This window comes from Dama dama, chromosome 15 (genome assembly GCF_033118175.1).
Source record: "Dama dama isolate Ldn47 chromosome 15, ASM3311817v1, whole genome shotgun sequence".
NCBI lineage: Eukaryota > Metazoa > Chordata > Mammalia > Artiodactyla > Cervidae > Dama > Dama dama.
Window position 1 is genome coordinate 80,598,050 of NC_083695.1, and position 22,498 is coordinate 80,620,547.

The 22,498-nt window shown below is 52.6% G+C and overlaps 1 protein-coding gene across 1 annotated transcript in view; it reads right to left on the bottom strand.

Annotated features, from left to right (window-relative positions):
- Nucleotides 1–22,498, bottom strand: part of AFAP1L2 (actin filament associated protein 1 like 2) — a 114,997-nt gene that overhangs the window by 18,194 nt on the left and 74,305 nt on the right. Inside the window, exons 3-6 of the mRNA XM_061162730.1 lie at nucleotides 16,409–16,483; nucleotides 14,961–15,055; nucleotides 6,604–6,694; nucleotides 1,013–1,218 (exon numbers count right to left, since the gene is read on the bottom strand). Coding sequence (XP_061018713.1) covers nucleotides 1,013–1,218; nucleotides 6,604–6,694; nucleotides 14,961–15,055; nucleotides 16,409–16,483 — 467 coding nt within the window. The remainder of the gene's footprint in view (nucleotides 1–1,012; nucleotides 1,219–6,603; nucleotides 6,695–14,960; nucleotides 15,056–16,408; nucleotides 16,484–22,498) is intronic.

A 22,498-nucleotide genomic window follows, 5' to 3' on the forward strand; every position in this document is an offset into this window, starting at 1 on the left:
GAGTGTGTTGTCAGCATCAGAACCACCAGGCAGCTCATCTGTGTCTCCCTCAAGCCTCCCCCTCCAACTCGCCAGAGACACTCCAGGGCCCTGCTTACCCAAGCAGCTCTAATCTCCCTGCAGATCTGGGCTGGCTGCTATTTTAGGAGTCCTCTGTGGGCAATCCCCACCTCCCCAGGGTGGAAGGCACTTTCCCCAGCTCTCTGCCTCTCTGCTTCTCTTTCTGGCTCAGCTTTCCCAGTAAGGGGTCCAAGGGGGATGAAGGCCAAGTTTATCATTCACTTAGATGATGTGTGAGCAAAGAAAGGAAGCAACTCTCTTCCCTAACAGGGAAAATGTACTACCCTCCGTTTCTCACTTGTAAAATGGGGGTTCTTATGAAGCTGCTTAACAGGACTACCTGAAAACATCTGCACACAGCAGGGCAGGTTTTAACTAGTAAAAAGGGGGTGTTTGTAATAACTCCATGGAACCTCAAATTGGGGCATAAAACCAAGTTTTAATTTAAAATAACAAGAAACAGGGCTGTGGTCAGAATACCATCTTCTGATGCCCTTAGGGGTCTTATGATCAGTTATTCAGAATATTCCAGCTTCTGAGCAGAGATGCCTATAGTTCTCATGCTGCACACTGGGGGTTCGGTGCTGGGTGGGGGAGCCCTAACTGGGCAGCAGGCTCTGCCCCAAACCTCCAGAGGCTGAGATGTGAGGAAGGAGGAGCCCACAGACCAGGGGACCAAAAGATCCCTGGTAAAATATCTAGGGAATAGTATTGGGGGAGGAGGGGGTAGGTTATCACAGACCCCTTTAAAAGTCTGCTGACAACTACTAGACCTTTCTAGTTAAGAAAAAAGCATGTTCATCCATGCTCATAAGGTTCTGCATACAGTTTCAGGTTGGGGAGAAGTAGAAGTATTACTTCCTGATGTAATAGGCTCTGAGTGCCTGGCATCCGGGACCACCTTCATCCTGCTCCCAGGAGAGGAGAGGGGAGGGGAGAGGAGGGCACTCACCAGGAGCCTGGTGTCCTTGATGACGCACAGCTGCTTGGCCCACTGGCCCAGCCACTTCTTGCGCCACAGGAAGGCACAGATGCGGGCATCGCGCATCAGCTCGATGCTGGCCTCGGGCGAGGGCCACTGGTAGGGGGCTGATTTGCCCTTGCTGCTCTCCTCCTCGTCGTAGGACTCGTAGGAGCTGCTCACGGCCTCTCCGTCCTCTGCAAAGGAAGACCTCGCTGTCAGGGCCCTGCCGGGCAAGGGATGCTCCTAAACAGGTTTGCTTCTTTGGGAGGGCGGGCAGCGGGCAGGAACAGCCCGTAGGCCCCAGACCAGCCTCCCCACCCCGCCCTGTGCCCTGGAACCAGCCCGCCGCCACCGACTGCAGGCCCAGGCAGACTTTCCGGCCCCGGAACTGCTGAGCGGAGTGTCTTGGATGCTGCCCCTGGTCACAGACACAGATAGTGTGAAACCAGGTGTCTCCCCTTTCCTCCACAAATTCTGTCATCTCAGACCCCACGGAAACCTCTGACCAGACACTGTCCTCGGACGTGGGCTCTTGAGAAGACCAGTGCTGGCCTCGGGGCCTCCACTTCCTCAACTGAAGGATGACGGGGCGGGTGAACTCTTTCTTGGTTCTTCTGGTGTGTGTGCATGGGTGATGCTCTATCATTTAAGGCCCTGGGAAGAGGGGGTCGCCATCTGAGCCCGGAGGTGGGCAAGCCTCCAGCGGTCGCCCCCCAACTCTCCCACCAGGCCTGCTCTGTCCCTCTCCTGTCCTGGGAGCAGTGAGAAGCTATGACTCTTGGAGGCAAAAGTGCAGTAACCCACAGCAGGAGTGGGCCCTCCTGGTCACTCTCCCCCTCCTAAGGTCACAGTCACAGCCCTCCTGGAGAATCCACTCTTATCCTCCATAGACTGTTCTCTCTCCCCAGAGAATGCCTCCCAGCATGAACCCAGCTCCTCCTGCTCATCTCCACCTGATACCCTTCCTTCCTGGCAATGAGCCACCCTTACGGTTTTATTCTCTTTAAAAGAATCCCTCAGTTCACCACATCTCACCCAATCCTGTACCCACTACTCCACGTGCCTCAGTTTCTGCCCCCACCACCTTGCCAGAGGTGCTCTGTTCTCTGGACCTCACTGCCCTCTTAAAGGCCAACAGAAACTAGGCGCAGATAAAAATATCAAACCTCAAAATGCAAGACATGGAGAAGAGAACCTCAGGATTCAGGTCCAGCAACCCCTGGCTCAGCTCAGGAATCCTGCTTATCATAATCCTGCTTATCATAACCCTGCTCCAGCCTCTGCTTGAATTCCCCCATGGACGGGGAGCTCACTACCCCCTGGTTGCTGGACAATTGCTTCCATTACTGAGCAGCTCTAACAGAAAGTCACATCTACTTCCCTATGACTTCCATAGACATGTTCTATCCCCTCAAGTCAGAGTGAATGGAAACTCTCTTTCATCTCCACATTACCCGCCAGGAAAGAGACAGCCCATGGGTCCCCCATCTTCCCTTCTCCAGAAGCCTCTGGTACACCCTGTATAGCTAGATTCCTGCATACTAAGAAAACAGAACCACCTCTGAACTAGAAATATAGGAAAATGGAATGAGGCCATGGCCACAGTTATTCTAGCTACAATGCCAATAAAAATGTGCTTTATTTTGCTTTAATATTTCTAAAAATAACACTTTGACTACTTTAATATCAGTTTTCTTTACAAGCAGTGTGATACTACTCCCCTTCCTGACAATAAAAAAGTCACAGAATTCACAATTTTACACCTATTAAATAAGCAGACTGAAAATAGTGGTGCTGCCCGGTAGGGAACCCTGACCTCATGTGTGGCTGGTGGCGACATAAATTAACACCAGCCTCTCAGGAAACAACCCATCAGCCTGTTTTTTCGAGAGCCATAAAAACATCCATCCCCTCTGACCCAATAATCCCAGTCTTGGGAGTTTATCCGAGGAAACTAGTTTTTTAAAAAGGAAGGAAGGCGGGCAGGGGGAGGTTGCATGCATTAAGATATTCATGCAAGTACTTCTGAACAGTCAGCAGAAGGAGGCTGGAGAAAGCATGATTTCATCCAGCGTACCATGCAACCGTAATCAGTGCAAGCTCTTGCAAGCTAAGCTGCAACTTGAGAAAACTCCTTAAGATGGCAAGTGAGAAAGCGCAGTTACAATCATCTAGGCAAAGACAACAGTACTGAAAGGCCACACGGAGAATTCAATGATCTAATGGTGGGGTGATTCTATAAAAAAGAAATCCCCCTTGTCAGCACTGCATTAGCTGCACAATAAATGAAAGAAGAAAGATGCAGCCGTTGGGGTATCTCTCTCAGTGGGTCGGTGGGTGAGGCTACAGAGTATATAGTGTGAAGAAGCTGGCCAGACCCCACCCTCCTCTCCGCCCCCGGCTGTTTTGTGCTCCTGGGGTTGCCCCACCTGTTCCATGGAGAATTCTAATGTGTGCCCATTGGCCTCCAGGGGGGAATGGGATGATACCTGGAACGGCTCGGAGGAAATTTTAGGGCAAATGTATTGACCATTTTATTTATCCCTAAGAGCGATCATGGCACAAGCATAAATGAAGGATATTGTTAAACAGACACTTGGCTGCCAGAGGTCGCAGGGTAAGCAGGAGGGAAAGGCAGGACGCTCAGATAATTTCAGCCCCCTTTTGGCTGCCCCTGCTGGGTACCGCAGCCACTGCGTCCTGTGGCGTGTCCTCGGGAACAGAGGGCGACACGGCCCTGCCACGCTCTGCGTCCTCGAGCCATCCTTGCAGATGCCACAAGCAGGGGTCTGCGGAGGGGTGACACAGGGCATCTTCATGCAGGACCCGCGCACGAGGACGGGAAGAGGGCGGCGGGCACCCTCGGGCATGCACCCGCCTCCGCGAGCAGCAGGCACGGGGGTCAGCGGCATTCCCGCTCTGGGGCGAGCAGTACCCAAGGTAATGGTGGCGTAAACGACTCCTTCAGGCACCTGCACCCATCTGGGGACTCCACAGGGGGGGTATCTGCCGGGATGGCCTGCGGCATTTCCGGAAGCACAGCAAGAGACAAGAGGAAGAGAGCGAAGATGAAGAGAGGGGCAGGTCCAGAGGCAGAGACACAAAGAGATGTGGCAACGTGGCTGCGCGTCCATCAGAAGCGAGCGCGTTCCCGTCAGAGGTGTGGGCTTGTCGGGCGAGGCCCCAGCCTGGCCAAGGACATCGTTTCCTAGCTCCTTCCCATCCAGAGACGTGATTGCCTGTCACCAACGGAATGTGGAGAGAAGCCCTGGGTGTCCTTCTGGCTGGTGCCTTAAGAAGCACACAGAGGTCCCCTACCCTCTTTGCAGAGGCTTCTGTGGCCTCAGAGGGTGGCCAAGCCGATGCTGGAAGGAGCCTGCTGACCAGTAATGCCCACGCCGAACTGTCCAAGAATAAGAATCAGATTTGCACTGGGCTACTATAAACTGCCAGCGGGGTGCTGTTCGTTACAGCAGCTGCCATTACCCCAGCAGGAGGCACTGTCCGTGCAGTAGCTATGCTCATGGCAGGGCACTTACTAAACCTGGGTTCAGAGAGGGGCACCTGACCCAGGGGAGCCGCGAGGGCACAGTGCTGACAAAGCAGGCCAAGAAGCCGCCCCCTGGTCTTCTGCAGGAAGTCAGCAAAATTGCTGATGCCAAAGAACTAGAGCAAGGGGCTGGAGTCCAGCGGTCGCTTGTCTTGTTGTGATCAGGTGTCCCACGGGTCAAACAGGTGTGGTGGACAATAGGCTGGAACCGAGGACAGCCCAGCTTTTAATGCAGGGGAAGGTCCCCCAGGTCATCCTCAGTCCTTGTGCTGGCAGGAGAGAAAAGGCAATTGGGCATCTTCCCACCGCCCCTACTTGCTGACCTTGAAATGACCCGCCTCTCCTCCTAGTCCCGGATAAAACCAATACGAATTTCCAGTTGAGAAACAAACACCGAGATCCTTCTGACCACTTGTTTGTGTCGAGATGAAGTGTCTGCTCCACAGACAGGCCCCCGGGAGTGTCTGGGAGGCAGGCCCCGGCTGGCAGGGGCCACACCCCAGAGAGACCAGCTTCAGAGGCATGGAGGTGCTCACCGGGGTGAGTCAGGGCCCTCACCTTCCAGACACACCCAGACAGCCCTGCCGCGCCCACAGCTCCAGCCTGAAATCACAGTCCAGAGGTGACTTGGCAACACCTCACAAGCTAAGTGACGTCTGCCCACAAAGCCAGCCTCTTAGAATAAAATTCCTTGCGTCCAGAGAGGCCCTCACCTCCCACACAGTTCCTGGGACTGCAGACAGTAGGTGAGGCATGAAAAAAGGAGACAAAGATCCCATGTGCTCCAGGGGACTGGTCCCATCTCATCCCCGACACCAACAAGGCCCCCCCCCTTAGGCCAAGTTCATTCCCCCCACCAGGGACATTGACTTCCCATATCTGCAAATTGCCTTATGCTTTCAAAGACCTTTCACTTACAAAAAAAGGAAAGAGAAGGAGGTAATAAAGGGAGAGAGTGAGGGGACCAGAATCTAGCTACCCCAGAGAGCAGGGTCACAACCATCTCTCCCAGCACCTTCAAGGTGTTCCTGTATTATAGAACCCCCACAACAAGAGCATTTCTGATCCAGCCTCATCAGGCTGAGAATCACTGGCTGAGGACCAGAGCACTCCAGCGTGAGCCCTGCCCCCAGAGCAAAGACGGTCTTTTTAATATTTATATTAGGTCTACCACAAAGTAACCCTCTAAAGGCTAGAGAAAAGTCTATTCAGAGAAAAGCTAAGGTCTTTACCAGGGTCTACAGCTGCCTTCTGTGTCTGCATCCCCTATCCATCTCACCCAACCCTACCTGCTCTTGCCACGCTGGCCTCCAAACATGCTAAGGGCCCTCCCACCTCAGGGCCTTTGCATGTGCTGTACACTGTTCTTCCTGCAGGTACCAACCCCACCCACTTGCCACTCTGCTCAGAGAGGCCCTCCCTAAGTTGGAATAACATCCCTCTCCTGCTTCAACTCAGCCCTTGCCACTTTCAGTCCTGACAAGTTATCACCACCTGACATATCCTACGTCTATATGTTGCCTGTCTTCTCTCCCCGAATCTAAGTGCTGTGACTGCTGAGTTGTGCTGAGTTCCCACTCCTAGAAGCATGCTGGGTTCACAGTGGGAGCCCAGGGACTATCAGTCCGGTGAAAGAACCTTGAAAGTGGGCTCTGCCTCAGCCTGACCACATTTCCATGGCTTCCGGGAACTTGTGCCACTCGGCCAATGCACCTCTGCTCTGTCACATGTTGCTGAATCCGCAACATCCAGGCAGGACCACAAAAAGCATCAGACACAGTAAACCAGCTCACTGGGGACCAACCTAAGCCCCACCCTGCAGGCGGACTGGGTCTGCTGTAGGTCTCAGCTCCCCATCAGATCACTGCTCAAATGCTCTGTGGCCAGCTCTTGACTTGAGCTACACTCTCTGGTAGGAGCATCCCAGGCCCCACTGTGTTTCCAGCCAGGCTGAGCGTGCTGGTCACCAGGAGGGGAGCTGGCGCCAGGAAGTGGTCAGCCCCCTCCCAGCCCTGTCCCCAGGATGTACCATTGAGGGATGTGTCATATGGCTCAGCCTCTTCATAGTAACCCTCTGGAGACTCGATCTTCGGGACAGAGAGCTGTTTACGTTCTGGAATCTGTGGCATGAACAAATAAAACAAATATTTTCAGATACGATACACTGGGAACAACTTGGAATCATCCCTTTGGGTGGAAGGAGGGGAATCAGGAGAAAAAAATGCCCAGCTTGAACATCAAGCAAGTTGGGAGGGAAAAGAGAGATTACAGCGACCCCCGTCAGCCACCCTGTCCACAGTGTTTGGTTTGCATCAGCCGAAGGGCTGTGGGCATGTCATGTAACCTCACCAAACCTCAGCATTCTCCCCCGGAAAATAAGGCTCTGATGCCCACCACACACACAGTACACACAGTGTAATACACTTGCAGGTCCAGATGGCATCAGGCTGTCATGGTAGCTATGATGGCTTCTACATAGAATATACTTTCTACAAAGACCAGAGCTCATCAGGGGCATGCAGAGGAAGAGCATTAGGCTTCTAACCCCCAAACGTCTCCCATAATGAGTTCAATCATTGGCTCAGCAGATATTGGATGGCTCCCGCAGACTAGCTGAGAGGCGCAAGCAGATGGTTGGGAGTCAGTCTAGATAAACACTTAACTGGACAATGAATGCTCACAGCTCCTGGTAGTGACTGAAAGTCACTCAGTCGTGTCTGACTCTTTGTGACCCATGGATGATACAGTCCACAGGATCTCCAAGCCAGAATACTGGAGTGGGTAGCCTTCCCCTTCTCCAGAGGATCGTCCCAACTCAGGGATCAATCCCAGGTCTCCTGCATTGCAGGCGGATTCTTTACCAACTAAGCTATCAGGGAAGCCCATGGTTCCTGATAGACAAGGTCAAATCTCTGTGGGAGCCTGGAGGGTGTGAGGAACATTTGGGACCTAGGAAGGATGCTCAGAGGTCAAGACAACCCTGAAATTCTTATATGACATGAGGGTGAATGAGCATAATTTGAGTAGGATTTAAAAAAACATATGCAATTATGGAGATGCACAGAGCCTGAAATTGTTCTCTACCCCTCCATTATTCCATCTGTAAGATGGGCACCAGACTATGAGGGTAAGATCATAAGCAATAGCCGGGGAGAAAAAGACAGGCAAGATTTCTCTGGTGGTCCAGTGGTTAAGAATCCACCTGCCAATGCAGGGAACGTGGTTTGATCCCGGGGCCAGGAAGATTCCACATGCCGCAGAGCAACTAAGCCATGCATCACAACATGAGCCCATGCTCTGCAATAAGAGAAGCCACAGCAGCTAGAGAGTAGCCTCCACTCGCCACAGCTAGAGAAAGCCTGCCTGCAGCAATGAAAGCCCAGCACAGCCAAAAATAACAAAAAATTAATTAAAAAAGAAGTAGATTGTGGTGTGAATATTAGTACACACAGCTCATCAGCGGGTAAGCATCCATCCACATGGGTCTCCAATGTCTGTCTGAATCACAAAGTCCCTACAGAGGGCCGAGGGAACCTTCATGAGTTGAGAACAGACATGGCAAAAGCTGGAGTGCATTCCCACTCCTGGTTGTCAGAGGTCCTCGCGCTGGGCGTTCCACATGGGGAACCCGTGGGCTGTTGGGGATTTGCTGCCCTACCCAGAAGAGGGCCAGGCAGGTAGGGTATGGGGAAATCTAGAAATCTTTGCCTTGGAAAATGAGCTTCTTTGGGGGACCTATGACAGAGAGCTTCCCCAGTCCTGGCCCTGGCAATGGTGGGAGAACAGTCAGCCTGGCCTCGAGTCCCTGTGGGACAGTACTCAGCAGGGGCCGCAAGGGCAGCTGATCCCAGCTTCCCTAGGGGTAGAGTGATGCTCCTGAGGTTGCTGCCCCCAAACCAGGCTCCCAGAGCCAAGTCTTCTGTGGTTTGGCTAATGGATCTATCTATATGGCCTCTAGAGTGAAACTAAGCGGGTTTGAATCCAGGCTTTAGGAGTCCACAGCCTTAACCATGGATGTGTGACAGCCTTTCTATGCCTCACTTACCCTCTCCATAAAACAAGAGCGCGTCCTGAGGATTCAAGGAGACAAGTGTGAGTGAGTTTCCATAGGGCTGGTGTGCTAAGGTCACTTCAGTCATTTCTGACTCTTTGTGACCCCATGGACTGTAGCCTGCCAGGCTCCTCTGTCTATGGGATTTTCCAGGCAAGAATACTAGAGTGGGTTCCCATCTGCTTCTCCAGGGGATCTTCCCGACCCAGGGATCGAACCTGGGTCTCCCTTGTTGCAGGCAGCTTCTTTACCATTTGAGCCACCAAGGAAGCCACATCAAATACGAGGAGGCTCTTGCCATCATTGTCTGGGGCCTCCCAGCCCCAGACAGGAGTGCTGTCCGACAAGCTGAGACACATCCGCATGAAGAGGACCGGCAGAGGCCAGGTCACCACCTGGCTCCCACACCACATCCTTCTGATGCCATCTGGCCCGACACCAAGAGAGCTGACATAAATCCCAGGGGCAGGCTCTGAACAGCTTTCAGCCCAGCAGGTGTACCACACAGCACGCAGGAAGGAGCAGAAAAATCTGCTCATTTCCTAAGAAGCCCAGCTGCGTTCTGGGCCGGCAGGTGCGGCTGTGGGGCAAGGGGGCGGGCTCCTCCCTGGGGCGGGGGTCGCGCACACAGTGGACACAGGTGGTAGCTGCTCGTGGCTGACCCTTCACCTTTGCTTCTCCAGGCATTCCCGGCCCCTTGGTCAACCAGAGGAAGGGCTGACTGTGAAAGCCAGCTGTGGTTCTCTGAGAGCCGACAGCCTGGGGTCAGGAGGGAAAAGCGTTTCCCTTCCCCTGGGCCCCAGCAAGGTCTCCGCAGATGGGTGCTGGGACTCAGGCTTCCTGAGGAGGCCAGGCCTCCGGCTCCATCCTCCAAGAAGCCCTTCTCCCCTTGAGGGGGTGTGGGGACCCTTCTCGTGGTAAGAAGGTGGGTCCCATCTGGAGAGAAGCTCTGAGCACCCAAGATCTGGCTCTGGTCTGGAGTCCCACGATTAAAACAGGACAGAAGTGGGGGGCAAGCCCTCCGGTAGGAACTCCTGATGGCTATTATCCCCACAGGGGCCTGCCCTCTTGTCCAGGAGTGGAGCACCAGGGGGTGTTTCTTGAGGGTCTCCCAAACCTCTCACTGTACAAAATCATCTGTAAGTGGATCAGTACAGAGAGGCATACAGGGTGGAGGCAGGAGTCTGACCTTCAGACTCCTGGGTTTGAATCAATCCTGACACTGGCTCATCTGAGCTGTGTGACTTTGGGCAACTGACTTGACCTCTCTGGGCCTCAGATCCTCTGCTGCAAAACGGGGAAGGTAGAAACAACCATCACATGGTATCTTTGTAAGGATTAAACAGTACTCAGCATTATTAAGTAACAAATACTAGTTTTCACTAACCTTCAGAATAAAATATAATAATGTCAATCAAAGGGGGAAAAGTTGCACGTGTGCATGTTTGGTGGAGGAAGACCAGGAGCTCTCTGAGAGGATACTGAGGAGGCGTTTGAGCATGACCTGGCTTATACTACGCTCTCCCTCCTTAAAGAACAGGACAGTCTCTGTCCCTAGCGCTGCCAGGGCCAAAGATAAGCGTCCAGGTGAAGTTTAAGGATAAAATAATTCCAACAATTCAGAAGAGAGTCAACATAATTACACAGACCCAACAGTCTATTATCAGAGGTCAAAGGAGCAAGAGATCCTAAATGCCAGGAATTAAGAATAAAGGAAAATTCTTTTAATTATCATCATGACGACGTAGATGGTGCACATTCAATGAGGATGCCGAGGAGATGTGACTTGGGAACCTGAAATAATGTTCTCACAGTTCACAGGAAGGGCCAGGGAAGAAAGCCACCCCACTCAGGGGGACATGCCAGAGGTTGGCAAACTTTTCCTATAAAGAGTGAAAAAGGGATTTGCAGGCCACTGGGGCTATGCAACCCTGCTACTGGTACGCAGTGAAGTGAAGTGAAAGTCGCTCAGTCGTGTCCGACTCTTTGCGGCTCCATGGACTGTAGCCGGCCGGGCTCCTCTGTCCATGGAATTCTCCAGGCAAGAATACTGGAGTGGGTTGCCACTTCCTTCTCCAGGGGATCTTCCCAACCCAGGGATCGAACATGGGATTTCCCAGGCAAGGATACTGGAGTGGGCTGCCATTTCCTTCTCCATTGTAGTGCAGAGGAAACCATAAATAATACACAGATGAATAAGCTTGGCTGAATTCCGACAAAATGTTATTTACCAAAGCAGATGGTGCAGGATTTGGTCACAGGCTTGGCTTCCCACATGGCTCAGTGGGTAAAGAATCTGCCTGCAACGCATAAGGCCTGGGTTCGATCCTTGGGTCAGGAAGATTCCTGGAGAGAGGAAAGGCAACCCACTCCAGTATTCTTGCCTGGAGAATCCCATGGACAGAGGAGCCTGGCGGGCTACCGTCCATGGGGTCGCAAAGAGTCAGACACAACTGAGTGACCAAGCACGCACATATTTCACCAATTCTGATTTAGATGAGACACAGAGGGGCGGCCCCAGGTGACCTGAGGCGTTCTTGCAGTTCTGAACAACCCACCCCAGGGTGCAGTGTGGCAGGTTCGGGGTGGGGGTGAGGGACACAGTCCTGGCTCCCCAGACAGACAACGGTGATGCCGTCGGTGGCGTCAGCTGCTCCCCTCACAGAAGCCCAGCACCGACGCGTGTGCAGGCCTCAGAGGGGAGAGGTGGAGACGGCTGCGCTGGCCAGGAGCGGAACGGTGCCAGCAAACATCTGTTTCTTCTCCAGCAACCACAGCACCTGGCCGGGCTGACCGCGGCCTGGATGTGCCAAGGCCGCCTGAGTCACTGGCCACACCCAGACCCCTGGCTGCCCCCTCCGGTACTAGACAGGCTGAGCCTGGGGCAGAGGCCATGCTCCTGGCCAGCCCTGGGCACTGAGAACCTCAGGCAGATACCCAGCTTCTGCCACAGCCACTGGCGAGCCCGGGGACTGGGCGTCCAGGCAGACAAACCACGGCGGTGCCCTGAAGCTCCAGGGTTGGGGCAGGAAGAGACACAGCTCTCTCTGGCTGAGAAAGAGTGATTCCAGGGTCACCCAGGCTCTGGCGGCCACGCTCCCTCCTTCCTCCCAAACTACTGGCTGCTCTGTTTCTCCTCTTCCTTGTGAGAGCCAGAAGACACAGCTGTTCCCCGCTCCGCCCTGACGGCACTCCCCTGGGGGCCCTGGACGAAGTCTTCAGCCAGACTGGACCAGAGCGGAGGCCGGAGGAGAGCAGGCAGGTGCGTGCGGGCGGGGTGGGGACCCCGGGTTCTGCCCCCTCCTCCCTCACTCCACACCTCGAGGCTCCTGGGGTGGAGGTGGGTGCTGGAGACAGGACTAGGAGGGGCCCAGGAAAGGTCCTCCCTGGCGGAGAAATTCCACAAGGTGGGGAGCCTGTCAAGGTTACTGGCTCTGCTGGAAGTCACCCCAGGGCCTGGACTGTGTCCACAGGAACTGTCACCGTGTGTCTGAAAGGTCACTCCAGGACTGTGGGACTCTCAGGTGGTGGGATCTTGCCCACTCCAGCACCAGCCTTCTTGAGCCTCTCCTGGCCCCGACGGCCGGTGGACACAGCTGACGCCGGCAGACCGCTCTCCAGGGGCCGGCCTCTGCCCTGGCCTTGCTTGATGGCCCTGCATCTCCCACCCCCGAGCCCTTGGGGCCTCTGTGCCCAAGTCACAGGAGGCTGGCAAGGGAGTAGGACAAGCCAGCCAGAGTCCCGGGCCGTGGGACTCTGTGACCTGATCAGTGTATAGCCACACCCCAGCCCCAGACCCCAGGTACCAGGTCCAGCGCCATGTTCCTCAAACACAGGCTTGCAAAGGGAGTCAGTGCCTGGGAGGCTCCGCCCCATGCACGTCCCTGATGCCCGGTGCGGGTCCATAGGCATCTGCCCCATGTGGGGCCGGCAGCAGTGCCTCCACCGTACAGAGGCCAAAGGCACCCTGGTCAGAATCAGCCACGAACTCAGGCTAGGAAAGTTCCAGTGCTGGCTCGGAGCAGACACCTCTCCTCCCCACATTCAGCGAGCAGAGCTCAGTGAGTAAGTGAAAGTCGCTCAGTCGTGTCCAATTTTTTGCGACCCCATGGACTATACAGTCTGTGGGATTCTCCAGACCTGGTTAGCCTTTCCCTTCTCCAGGGGATCTTTCCAACCCAGGGATTGAACCCAGGTATCCCACATTGCAGGAGGATTCTTTACCAACTGAGCCACAAGGGAAGCCCAAGAATACTGGAGTGGGTAGCCTATTCCCTTTCCAGTGGATCTTCCCGACCCAGGAATTGAACCAGGGTCTCCTGCATTGCAGGCAGATTCTTTACCAGCTGGGCTATCAGGGAAGCCTGCAGAGCTTAGGGTGCACCCGAAAACCACAGCACCTCCCACCTGCTTAAAACCAGCCAGCAACTGGATGGAAGCTGAGAGGCCAGGCTCCGTTCCCAAGTCCTGGGGTCGAAACGAGGGGGGACTGCAGCTGGAAGGGACGTAACTTGCACCTCTACTTGACTGGGAAGACGAGCTGAGGTCTGGGAGGCTGCAGAGTGGCCCAGAAACCAAGAACCTGCTTGCAGATCCTGGCCCTGCTACCTCCTGTTCTCAGTCTCAGAGTCTCTGTTTCTCGGCAGGTGATGGGAGGACCACGTTTGGCTGGGCCGGGCGGGCAGGGGCTCACAGCACAGCACTCACTCACATCATCGGCATACGCCCAGGACCGAGGCTCAGTCCACAGGTCTCCCTCGGCCTGGGAGGAAGGGTCCCCACCAGCTGTCACCCAGATGTGGGATGCAGCCCAGGCACTCCCGACCTGCCCCGCCAGCTGGGAGGGCGGCAGGGACAGCCACGCTACCTCCAGGAAGGCATGAAAGAAGGGGGCATCCAGTCTGGCGTCAGGACCCCCTCAGTGGTGACCTGAGCCCACAGACCCAGCAATGGATGGCTCGGTGTGAGCTCAGTCACCGTGGAGTCCCATGTTCTGAGAAATCCTTCCCAGCTCACCCCTTTCCCAGGAAGCTGCCCCAACCAGGTCCTGGAGCAGAAAGAACCCGGGTTCGTGTCCTGCCTCTCCAAGGCTGCGACACTGGGACATTATAAACCTCCTGACTCCTAGTTCCTCTCCCATAAAGTGTAAATACTACCACTCACCTCGCTGAACACCAGCATGGTCTGCCAGGCCAAAGAATAGAGATCTTAGTTGAGAGATGCTCACATGCCCTTCATTTAAACAACAAGAAACCAAGGGCCTTAAATAACTTGCTTAAGGTCAAGGAGCTTAGTACTGGCAGAGCTAGAGCTGGGATTGGAGCCCAGGTCTGGAGGAGTCCGAAATTCCACTCATCCATCCATCCATGAACAAATACACATGTGGCCTACTGTGTGCAGACACAGGACATGAAGCAGTAGATGAGACATGGCCCCAGCCTCAGGGAGCTTACATCTGCTCTGGGAGGCAAATAATAAACACGGAGGGGGTAACTAGGTGGTAAGGCAGACAGTAATGGGGGCAGGCACCAAGGTGGGATGCCTCACCTGCGGGCAGGCCAGGGAGAGTCTGTCTAAGACTGTCTGAGACTAAGGAGGGGCAACCTTTGAAGAGTCAGGGCCCAAGAAGTGCAAAGTCCCTGCGGCAGGACTGACCACAACGCACAACCCAGGAAAAGAGGGGAGGCCGGTGATGAGCAGATGCGGTGAGGCTGGAGACGCAGCTGGGCCAGACAGGGTGAGCCCTGGGGCCGTGTGAAGGAGTGTGGATGTTTTGTCCTAAGTTCAGTGGGAGCTCTTGGTGGGTTTCAAGCAGGAAGTGGTGTGATGTGATTTACATTTCCAAAAGATCACTGTGGCCGGAGCTGGTGACCACAGCTGCGCGTGGCCCTGCTCAGGGGGTGCTGGAAAAGAATCTGACAGGTCACCTTAGACACACGGTGACCCTCATCTCCCACTGCCACTCATCTCTGCACTGAGCAAATGAGATCACCTGCAGGCTGACTTGTCTCTGTCTCTCCTGGTGCCTTACCCCAGGCCCCATACACAGTCGTTTTTCAGTCACTAAGTCATGTCTGACTCTCTGCGACCCCATGGACTGCAGCACGCCTGGCTAACCTGTTCTTCACCATCTCCCAGAGCTTGCTCAGACTCATGTCCATTGAGTTGGTGATGCCATCCAACCATCTCATCCTCTGTCATCCCCTTCTCCTCCTGCCCCCCATATAATGGATGCTCCAAAAATGCCAGATGCTTGGTGGACTGCTATCTGGAGGACCCACTGGACATTCACAGCGTCACATCAAGGAAATCAGGGGTCCCAGACCCACACTTACCATCTTGGGGGGCGGGAGGTCTGGGAGACTCTTCTGAGGGGCTGAGGAGGGCTGGGGGGGCTCACCGTTGGTCAGCGGGTTCTGCTCCTCGGGCGCTGTGGGCAGCAAGCAGGAGAGGGTTTCTGTGAGGGGCACCCAGCCTCCCAGCAGAGTCTCATTACCCAGGAATGTCTGGTCACATGAGCCCCGAGTTCTATTTGAGCAGGTGTTAATTACCCAGGCAGGCAGTCCCTGGAGCCAGTGCTGTTTTTCCTCCAAGAATAGGGTAGACTGGCCCCGGGCAGATTCCTCAGAAGGAACTAGTTTGAGGTTTCTGGCAGGTTCCGCACCCTCTCCTCCACCTGCCCGGGGTCCAAAATGATCTGGCCACAGAGCTCCGGCACTGGAGGACTGCCTGTGGGCACTATATTGAGCGGCTCTCAGCACCGAGCCTGTGATTACGTCTGTCCGCCCCCCAGTTTCCCCGGCAGGCAGGCTGACAACCTTAGGCACACGTGCTGCTTTCATGCAGGGGACCTCTGCTGAGTCCACACTTGGCGGTGGGGCAGGAGGTGGAAGCCACATGGGTAACTGGACCACCAACCATCTGTGCGCTTTTAGGACAAAAGGCGCCAAAGGCTCTTCTGAGCCCATTTCAGCCGGGACAGACAGGCCCAGGCAGATTTGACCCTGGGGCTTTTCAGGCTGGGGTCTTGAAGCCAAGGCTTTACCAGACTGAATGCTTTGGGGTTCTGTGTTCCCACCTCTTGCTAAGCCTCTGCATTTGAGTTAGGGCTTGAGAGTTGGGAGGTGGGGCCTCTAATCCCCTGGGCTCTGCAACTAGGCAGCTGTGCAAACGTCGGACCTCCCTGGGATCCTGCTGGACCCAGTCCTGGGGGTTTTCGTAGAAAAGCAGAGAGCAGAACAGAGCAGGGGAGTAAGACACCACGGAAGACGATATGTCCTTCCAATGGAAGATAAAATGTTCTGCCAAGAGATCACCTTTGAACAAAACCTTCAAATATTAAGGCAACTGCTGACAGCACCATTTCCTCCCCATCACTCCTATCTCCCCCCCAACACACACACTCATAAAACCCAGACTTTATCAAAAGTCATAAAGCCGGGGCCGTGGGATCAGCACCATACACAGCTGCTTTCTTAGAACATCTGAATTATAACTTCCTGTTTCTGGGGTGATGCTGGGAAACGCTGAGAGATCTTAGGGACAGATGCCTTATCCAAGAAGGGGACATGAGACCTTTAAGAGGCAAGGAGGTGGCCTGGTTGGTGAAACTTCCCCAAAATACATCAACCCAGAATACCATCAACTAAAATAGGACTTCCCAAAATAACCCCACCAGGCCTGTCTGTGGTGCTGGCTGGGAGGAAGGAGGGGTGGTGTGGGACCAAGGCTTAAACCTGCCCCGTTCCTGAGAGCCAGCCAGTCCACGGCAGTAATCCCATACCTTTGTCTTGGGACTCGGCATTCTGTTGCTTGTGGACGGTCACTTTGTTCATATAAATGTATTCCTCATCAGAACCTGCAGGAGGGGGATGGAAGACAGAGGCTCCAGGTGACTTCATGAAGGAAAAGGGCTTCTAGAGAGAAACACCCCCCCCCCCCGCCAAACTCCCACCCCCACCCTCGAGACACTGTCATCAGCCTGGATTCCAGTAAAAGCACACAACATTTTCAGTTGATTGGAAGAGTCCATTATAGAAAGAGTTGACAGATTTCCAGAAAAAGAAATGCCTAGTTTGCTGACTCAAGTTTTCTGTCCTGGGAAGAGGGGAAAGGACAGAAAGGGAAGGTGCAGAAGGGTAGCTTTGGGAATAGAAGTCTTACGTGGAAAAGCACCCGGAGCTTAAGGATCTGCCTCATATTCCACCAAGCAGAGATTTCTCTGGTTTTTCCTAGCCTTTCATTAAATTGTGAAACATTTCCTATCAGTCATTCTCAACCTAGTCTGAATTACACGCATGGGCTGATCAGAGCAATGTCTATATAAGGTGGGTCAAATTGAGGATCTGGAAGTTTAGCTTCCAGGCCTCCAGGTGGAGTGCTGCTGTGGGGGCCTGCGCTCTCTTTTTGGGGGGATGAGTGTGCTGGGATGCGGGCCGGCAGCACCCGCAGCTGCCTGCTCTACCTTCAGCAGCACAGCCCTTCCCTTCCTTTAAAAACTTTTCTGCACAAGTTGTCACCTTCCCCCTGCACATCTGGGCAGAGAAAGGCTTGTCGTCTAATACAGTTCCCAATGCCCCAAGGACCCTTTCTTCAGAAGCCTGCAGAGGAGGCTCATCCCAGTGTTTTTCCTCTTAGCAATCCTCCTGCATTTCTTTGCAGTTCTTAATTTGCATTTCCTAGAAACTTGTGGCTGATAAATTCCAGTGGCTGGAGACGGTGCTACTGAGCCAAGGAGCCCAATCCACACCCCTGGCAAAGGAGACGGTTCAGCCAGTTCCCCACCACAGACCGCTCGGACCCCAGCCAGCAGGCCTGCCTCCACAGAGTCCTGGAGAACCCAGAGAAACTGGAGGAGGACACGGCTGGATGGAGCTTCCTCCATCGGCCGCGGGACTGCCACCCTTGTGCCCAGCCCTGCCAGGGCCAGTCAGCAATGTCATCCCTATACCAAGAGCTGCAGCAGCTAATGGGACGGACCTACGAGGTCTAAATGCAGTTATCCACAGCTTGCATACTTCCACTAAAGGGCTGCATCTGTACCTTCTCCAGAACCTGGCATAGGGAAAAGCACTCTGCAGGGGGAGGCAGGAGATAGTGTGGGGGATGAGGGCGGTCCTCAGCCAAACTCTGCCATCAATAGTAATTCTGAGCAAAACACCCAACCTGTGTGCCTTGGTTTTCTTGTCCACGTAGTATGGAAAACAATCGTGATGAAATATTGCCTATTTCTGGGGCTTCCCAGGTGACTCAGTGGTAAAGAATCTGCCTGCCAATGCAGGAGATGCAGGAGACTTGGGTTCGATCCCTGGGTTGGAAAGACCCCCTGTAAAAGGAATGGCAACCCACTCCAGTATTCTTGCCTGGGTAATCCTATGTTCAGAGGAGCCTACAGTCCATGGGGTCGCAAAGAGCCGGACACGACTGAGCACATATACAAACATACATACATATTTCCTATTTCTACCTAACTGAAGTTCTCAAGAGTACAAAACTCAAATATTAGGCAATCTGAAAGAGTAAGGTAACCTTATAACTAAGATTTTAAATGACAGCTTAGGATGTCCCTGGTGGTCCAGTGGTTAAGAATCCACCTGCCAATGCAGGGCACCCAGTTTGATTCCTGGTCCACCAACAGCCCACATGCCACAGGGCAACTAAGCCCATGGACCCCAACTACTTAAGTCTGTGTGCCTAGAGCCTATGCTCCACAGTAAGAAGCCACGGCAGTGAGAAGCCCATACACCACAACTAGAGAGCAGCCCCTGGTCATCATAACTAGAGAAAGCCCGCATGTAGCAACAAAGACTTAGCACAAAGAAAGGAAAAAAAGACCATCTAAATTATAGCAAATAACTCAGAGGCTCAATAATAGGAAAACAGTGAAAAATTCATAGTACATCAACATAGGTAATAGCTGGTCACCTTTAAAAATAAATGGATTACTGGAGACTGTGTAAATGGGCCGCACATTGTAGAAGTGATTTTAGAGGATTTATTTAAGTGTTCCTGGTCTTTAACCCAGCATTTTCCTTGTCAGAAATCAATATTTTGAACTGAAAAATATTCAAGTATTTTAAAGATAAACTCCAGTATGAAAACAAATTTTATTTGAGGGTGTTCATTGCCATGTTATATAAGAATTTTTTTTTTTTTTTTAAGAAAAAAACTTACATGCTCACTAACAAGGAGCTAGTTGAACTAATTGAATACTTCTCATCCATCAGTGGACACTAACCACCTGTGAAAAATAACAAAGCAGCTCTGTCTGCTGTTTATAAAGATATCAAAAAATTAAAGGATCATGTTTCAGAAAAGAAAAAAAGAAAAGAAAAAGTACACAAACTGTCAACCCAGGGCAATGTGCACAGGCAGCAATACTAAACATAAAAATAACACAGAGCAGAGTGTAGAGGCAAACCACAAAATACACGAAAATATTCTGATGACACCAAAAAGGTCACACAAGGAATCAAAGCAATGTAAATAGGGTTTAATGTTCATTTCACATTCATTTCTCTTTTCAAATTGTTGACTAAGCCCACACTCCTTTCCAAAAAAAGGCAAGATATTGTTGATTATTGCTTTAACTGTGAGATTCTGAGCAGGTGATTCCTCCCCAAGATGGCCATTTGTAAACTGCAGATTAAACTGGCTCTGGTCCATGTCACAAGGCTGCGTGTCCCTCCTTGGACACTCTGTAGGCTCTGCTTGACTAAGTATTGATCTCAGTGTTGCTAATCCCCCAGAATCCAGTAAGTAAGTAACACGCTCCCAGGACCGTCTGCAATCCTGTGGACTTGGACCTGGAAAGGGGAGGCTGATGAGCTGTCCCAGGTCCGGGAGGCAGTCTTGGGGTTAGGGAATTTCTATCATTCTCTCATTTACTTTCAGAAGCGCACTGAGCCCCAGCACTGTACGAGGTGCTGGGGACACAGCAGAGAACAAAACAGACATTGTCTCTGGCTTCATGAACCCACCGAGGCAGGGGCAGGGGCAGGCTGGAGGGAGGGAGAGGGACGCAGACCTGGATGGATAGTTGCACAGGTGTGTGGGGAGGGACGACACTACAGGTAGGGAGGAAAGGAGAGCTCACAGTGCTCTGCCCAAGCGTGTGGATCCAGGGAAAACCACCTTTGTCTGAACAGGGTGGTGGTGGGGGGTAAGGAGAAGGGGCCCAGACCCTCTCCGTTACAGTTGGATAGACTAAATGTTCAAATCATGTCCCATAACAAGGGCAGCCCCTGAAATGTTCCCAGAGTCTCGAGCAGGGTATTGGGGAGCCCTCAGGCTTAGGACAGGAAAAGACATCAGGATTCCAATAAACAGACCTCAATCCATGCCTTCATCTCATCACTGAGACAAAGGAAGGAGAGCAGAAAACTGAATACTATTTATCCATGAAAGATCAGAGAACAGACAACTCAATGTGAAAAGTACAGACACAGACACACAGACACACACGCACACTCATAGTCTGCCCTGAAAGGTGTGGAAGTAAACAACAGCTCAGCCAGTGGAGATCACAGGCTATCTTGAAATGATCAGCCTGCCTCCACCTACAAGTCCAGGCAGGCTGAGTTCATTTTCCAGAAGACACACAGTGAGGCAGGTCTGGGGAGCTGAGAGGAAAAAAAAAGAATGCTTTCAGTTTAAGGGACTGTGCATTCTATCCTGTGTGGCACAGTAATTAACCTGGGGCAGACTGGACCGTGAAGAGGGGAGGGTAGCATCAGGGTTAGGTCGGCTGGCCCAGGCCTATGCTAGGCTCTGCCACACGTGGCCATGGAGATGCAGACTTAGAGACCAGACTTGTGGACACAGTGGAGGAAGGAGAGGGTGGGATGAATTGACAGAGCAGCATGGAAACTCATACACTCCCACAGGTAAAACAGATACCAAATGGGAATTTGCTCTATGACTCGGGGAGCTCAAACCAGTGCTCTGTGACAACCTAGAGGGGCGGGATGGGGTGGGAGGTGGGAGGGAGGTTCAGGAGGGAGGAGACTACGTATATCTGTGGCTGATTCATGTTGATGGATGGCAGAAACCAACACAATACTCCAAAGCAATTACCCTTCAATTAAAGACAAACAAATATTTTTTTAAAAGGGGGGGAAAATGTCAGCTGCGGTTGTAACCACTCTGCCATTTGAGAAGATGCTAAGAGAACCAGAAGGGGAAACTTATCAATAGTGGCTACTCACCCGTGGGGATTGACCTGGGTGTTTGCATGCTAAGTCACTTCAGTTGTGTTTGACTCTTTGCAACCCTACGGACTGTAGCCCACCAGGCTCCTCTGCCCATGGGATTCTCCAGGCAAGAACACTGGAGTGGGTTGCCATGCCCTCCTCCAGCGGATCTTCTCAACCCAGGGATCGAAGCTGTGTCGCTTATGTCTCCTGCATTGCAGGCAGATTCTCTACGACTAGCACCGCCTGAACAGAAGTGACAGTCGAAGGTCCCAGTATGGCTTTGCATGTTTATCTGCAGTCTGGGTGCACTCTGGGGGCGACTCACACTGGGGAGCCCCCTGACCTGCTGTCGGCAGCTCCTGCAGCCCGTCATGCTGCAGAGACCAAGGGTGGGGAGGGCCTGATTTTGTAAGAGCCGAACATACAAAGATTAAGGATGAAACAGAGGTCACCTACAGGAAGTCACACTAAACCAAAAAGGGACTCTTGCACCAGGGGCTCTGATGGAGTGGTGAGAACCAGGAACCAGGGGTCAGACGCCACCACGGGGGTGTTTTTCAATTCCCAACAGAGGTGTTCTTTATCATCAAACATTCGCAAGTTGGAGCACATCTAAATGGTCTGGGAGTGTGCTCTTTAAAGGGTTCCACCAATGAGTCCCTCTGCAGAGTGACTCACTCCTCTCTAACTCACCTGCTTTGTAACATGCATTTCCCATCCATTCGTCCCACCTTTGATGTAATGCTGATCAGCACTCAAGGCGGGTCAACAGACACTCACTACAAAGCCAGGAGGAGCCTGGGAACCAGGGGGTGGCCTGCAGAGCTCAAAGGCAATGAAGGGGCTCCAAGAAAATGCCTTTGATGAAAGGCTAAGGGAGCCAGATTATGCCGACAGAAGAGAAGGCTGCCAGGCATATAACAACATGCTTTGGCTTTTATAACTTCTCTGATATTCAGACAATAGGAACTAATTCCACAGGGAACAAAGAAAAGGAAAAGGGACTTTGAAATGTTGCCCAGGGGATGCAGGCTGGATGTCAGGGAGGAGTTCCTGACTGTGATGGCCAGAGCAGGTGCACCTCTCTCCCTGGTGCGGATCTGAGCTGTTCCTACTGTGAGGCAGATGGATTTGATGCCCTCTTACGATCCTAAAATATCACTTTCAGTTCTCAAACATCCGATATAAAAATAAACTTGACTAAACTGTTATGACTTCACAAGAAGGCTCTTTTAAAAAAAAAAATTGTGCTAGAAATGAAACCATATGTCTACAAGAAGACTTGTACAAGACTGTTCAAAGCAGTCTTATTATTCCTAACAGCCCAAATCTGTGAATAAACCAAATGTCCATCAACAAATGAATTGGATAAACAGGTTGCAGTATATTCAAAGAATGGAAAACCAATCAGGAATAAAAGGAACTACTGATGCAACCCATGGCATGGCACAATCTCCTGAGTGAAAGGGGCCCAACCCAAAGGACAAACCATCCAATTTCATTTATATGAAAATCCAGAGAGGGCATCACTAATCAATGGTGGAAGAAATCTGAACAATGGTTGCCTTGGGGTGGGTGGGGATGAATTCTTGCCCTTGAAAGACAGAAATGCTCCCGAGACAACAGAAATGTTCCATGTCTTGTTTTGGGTGCTGGGTGCACAGGTGTATGAGCTTCCC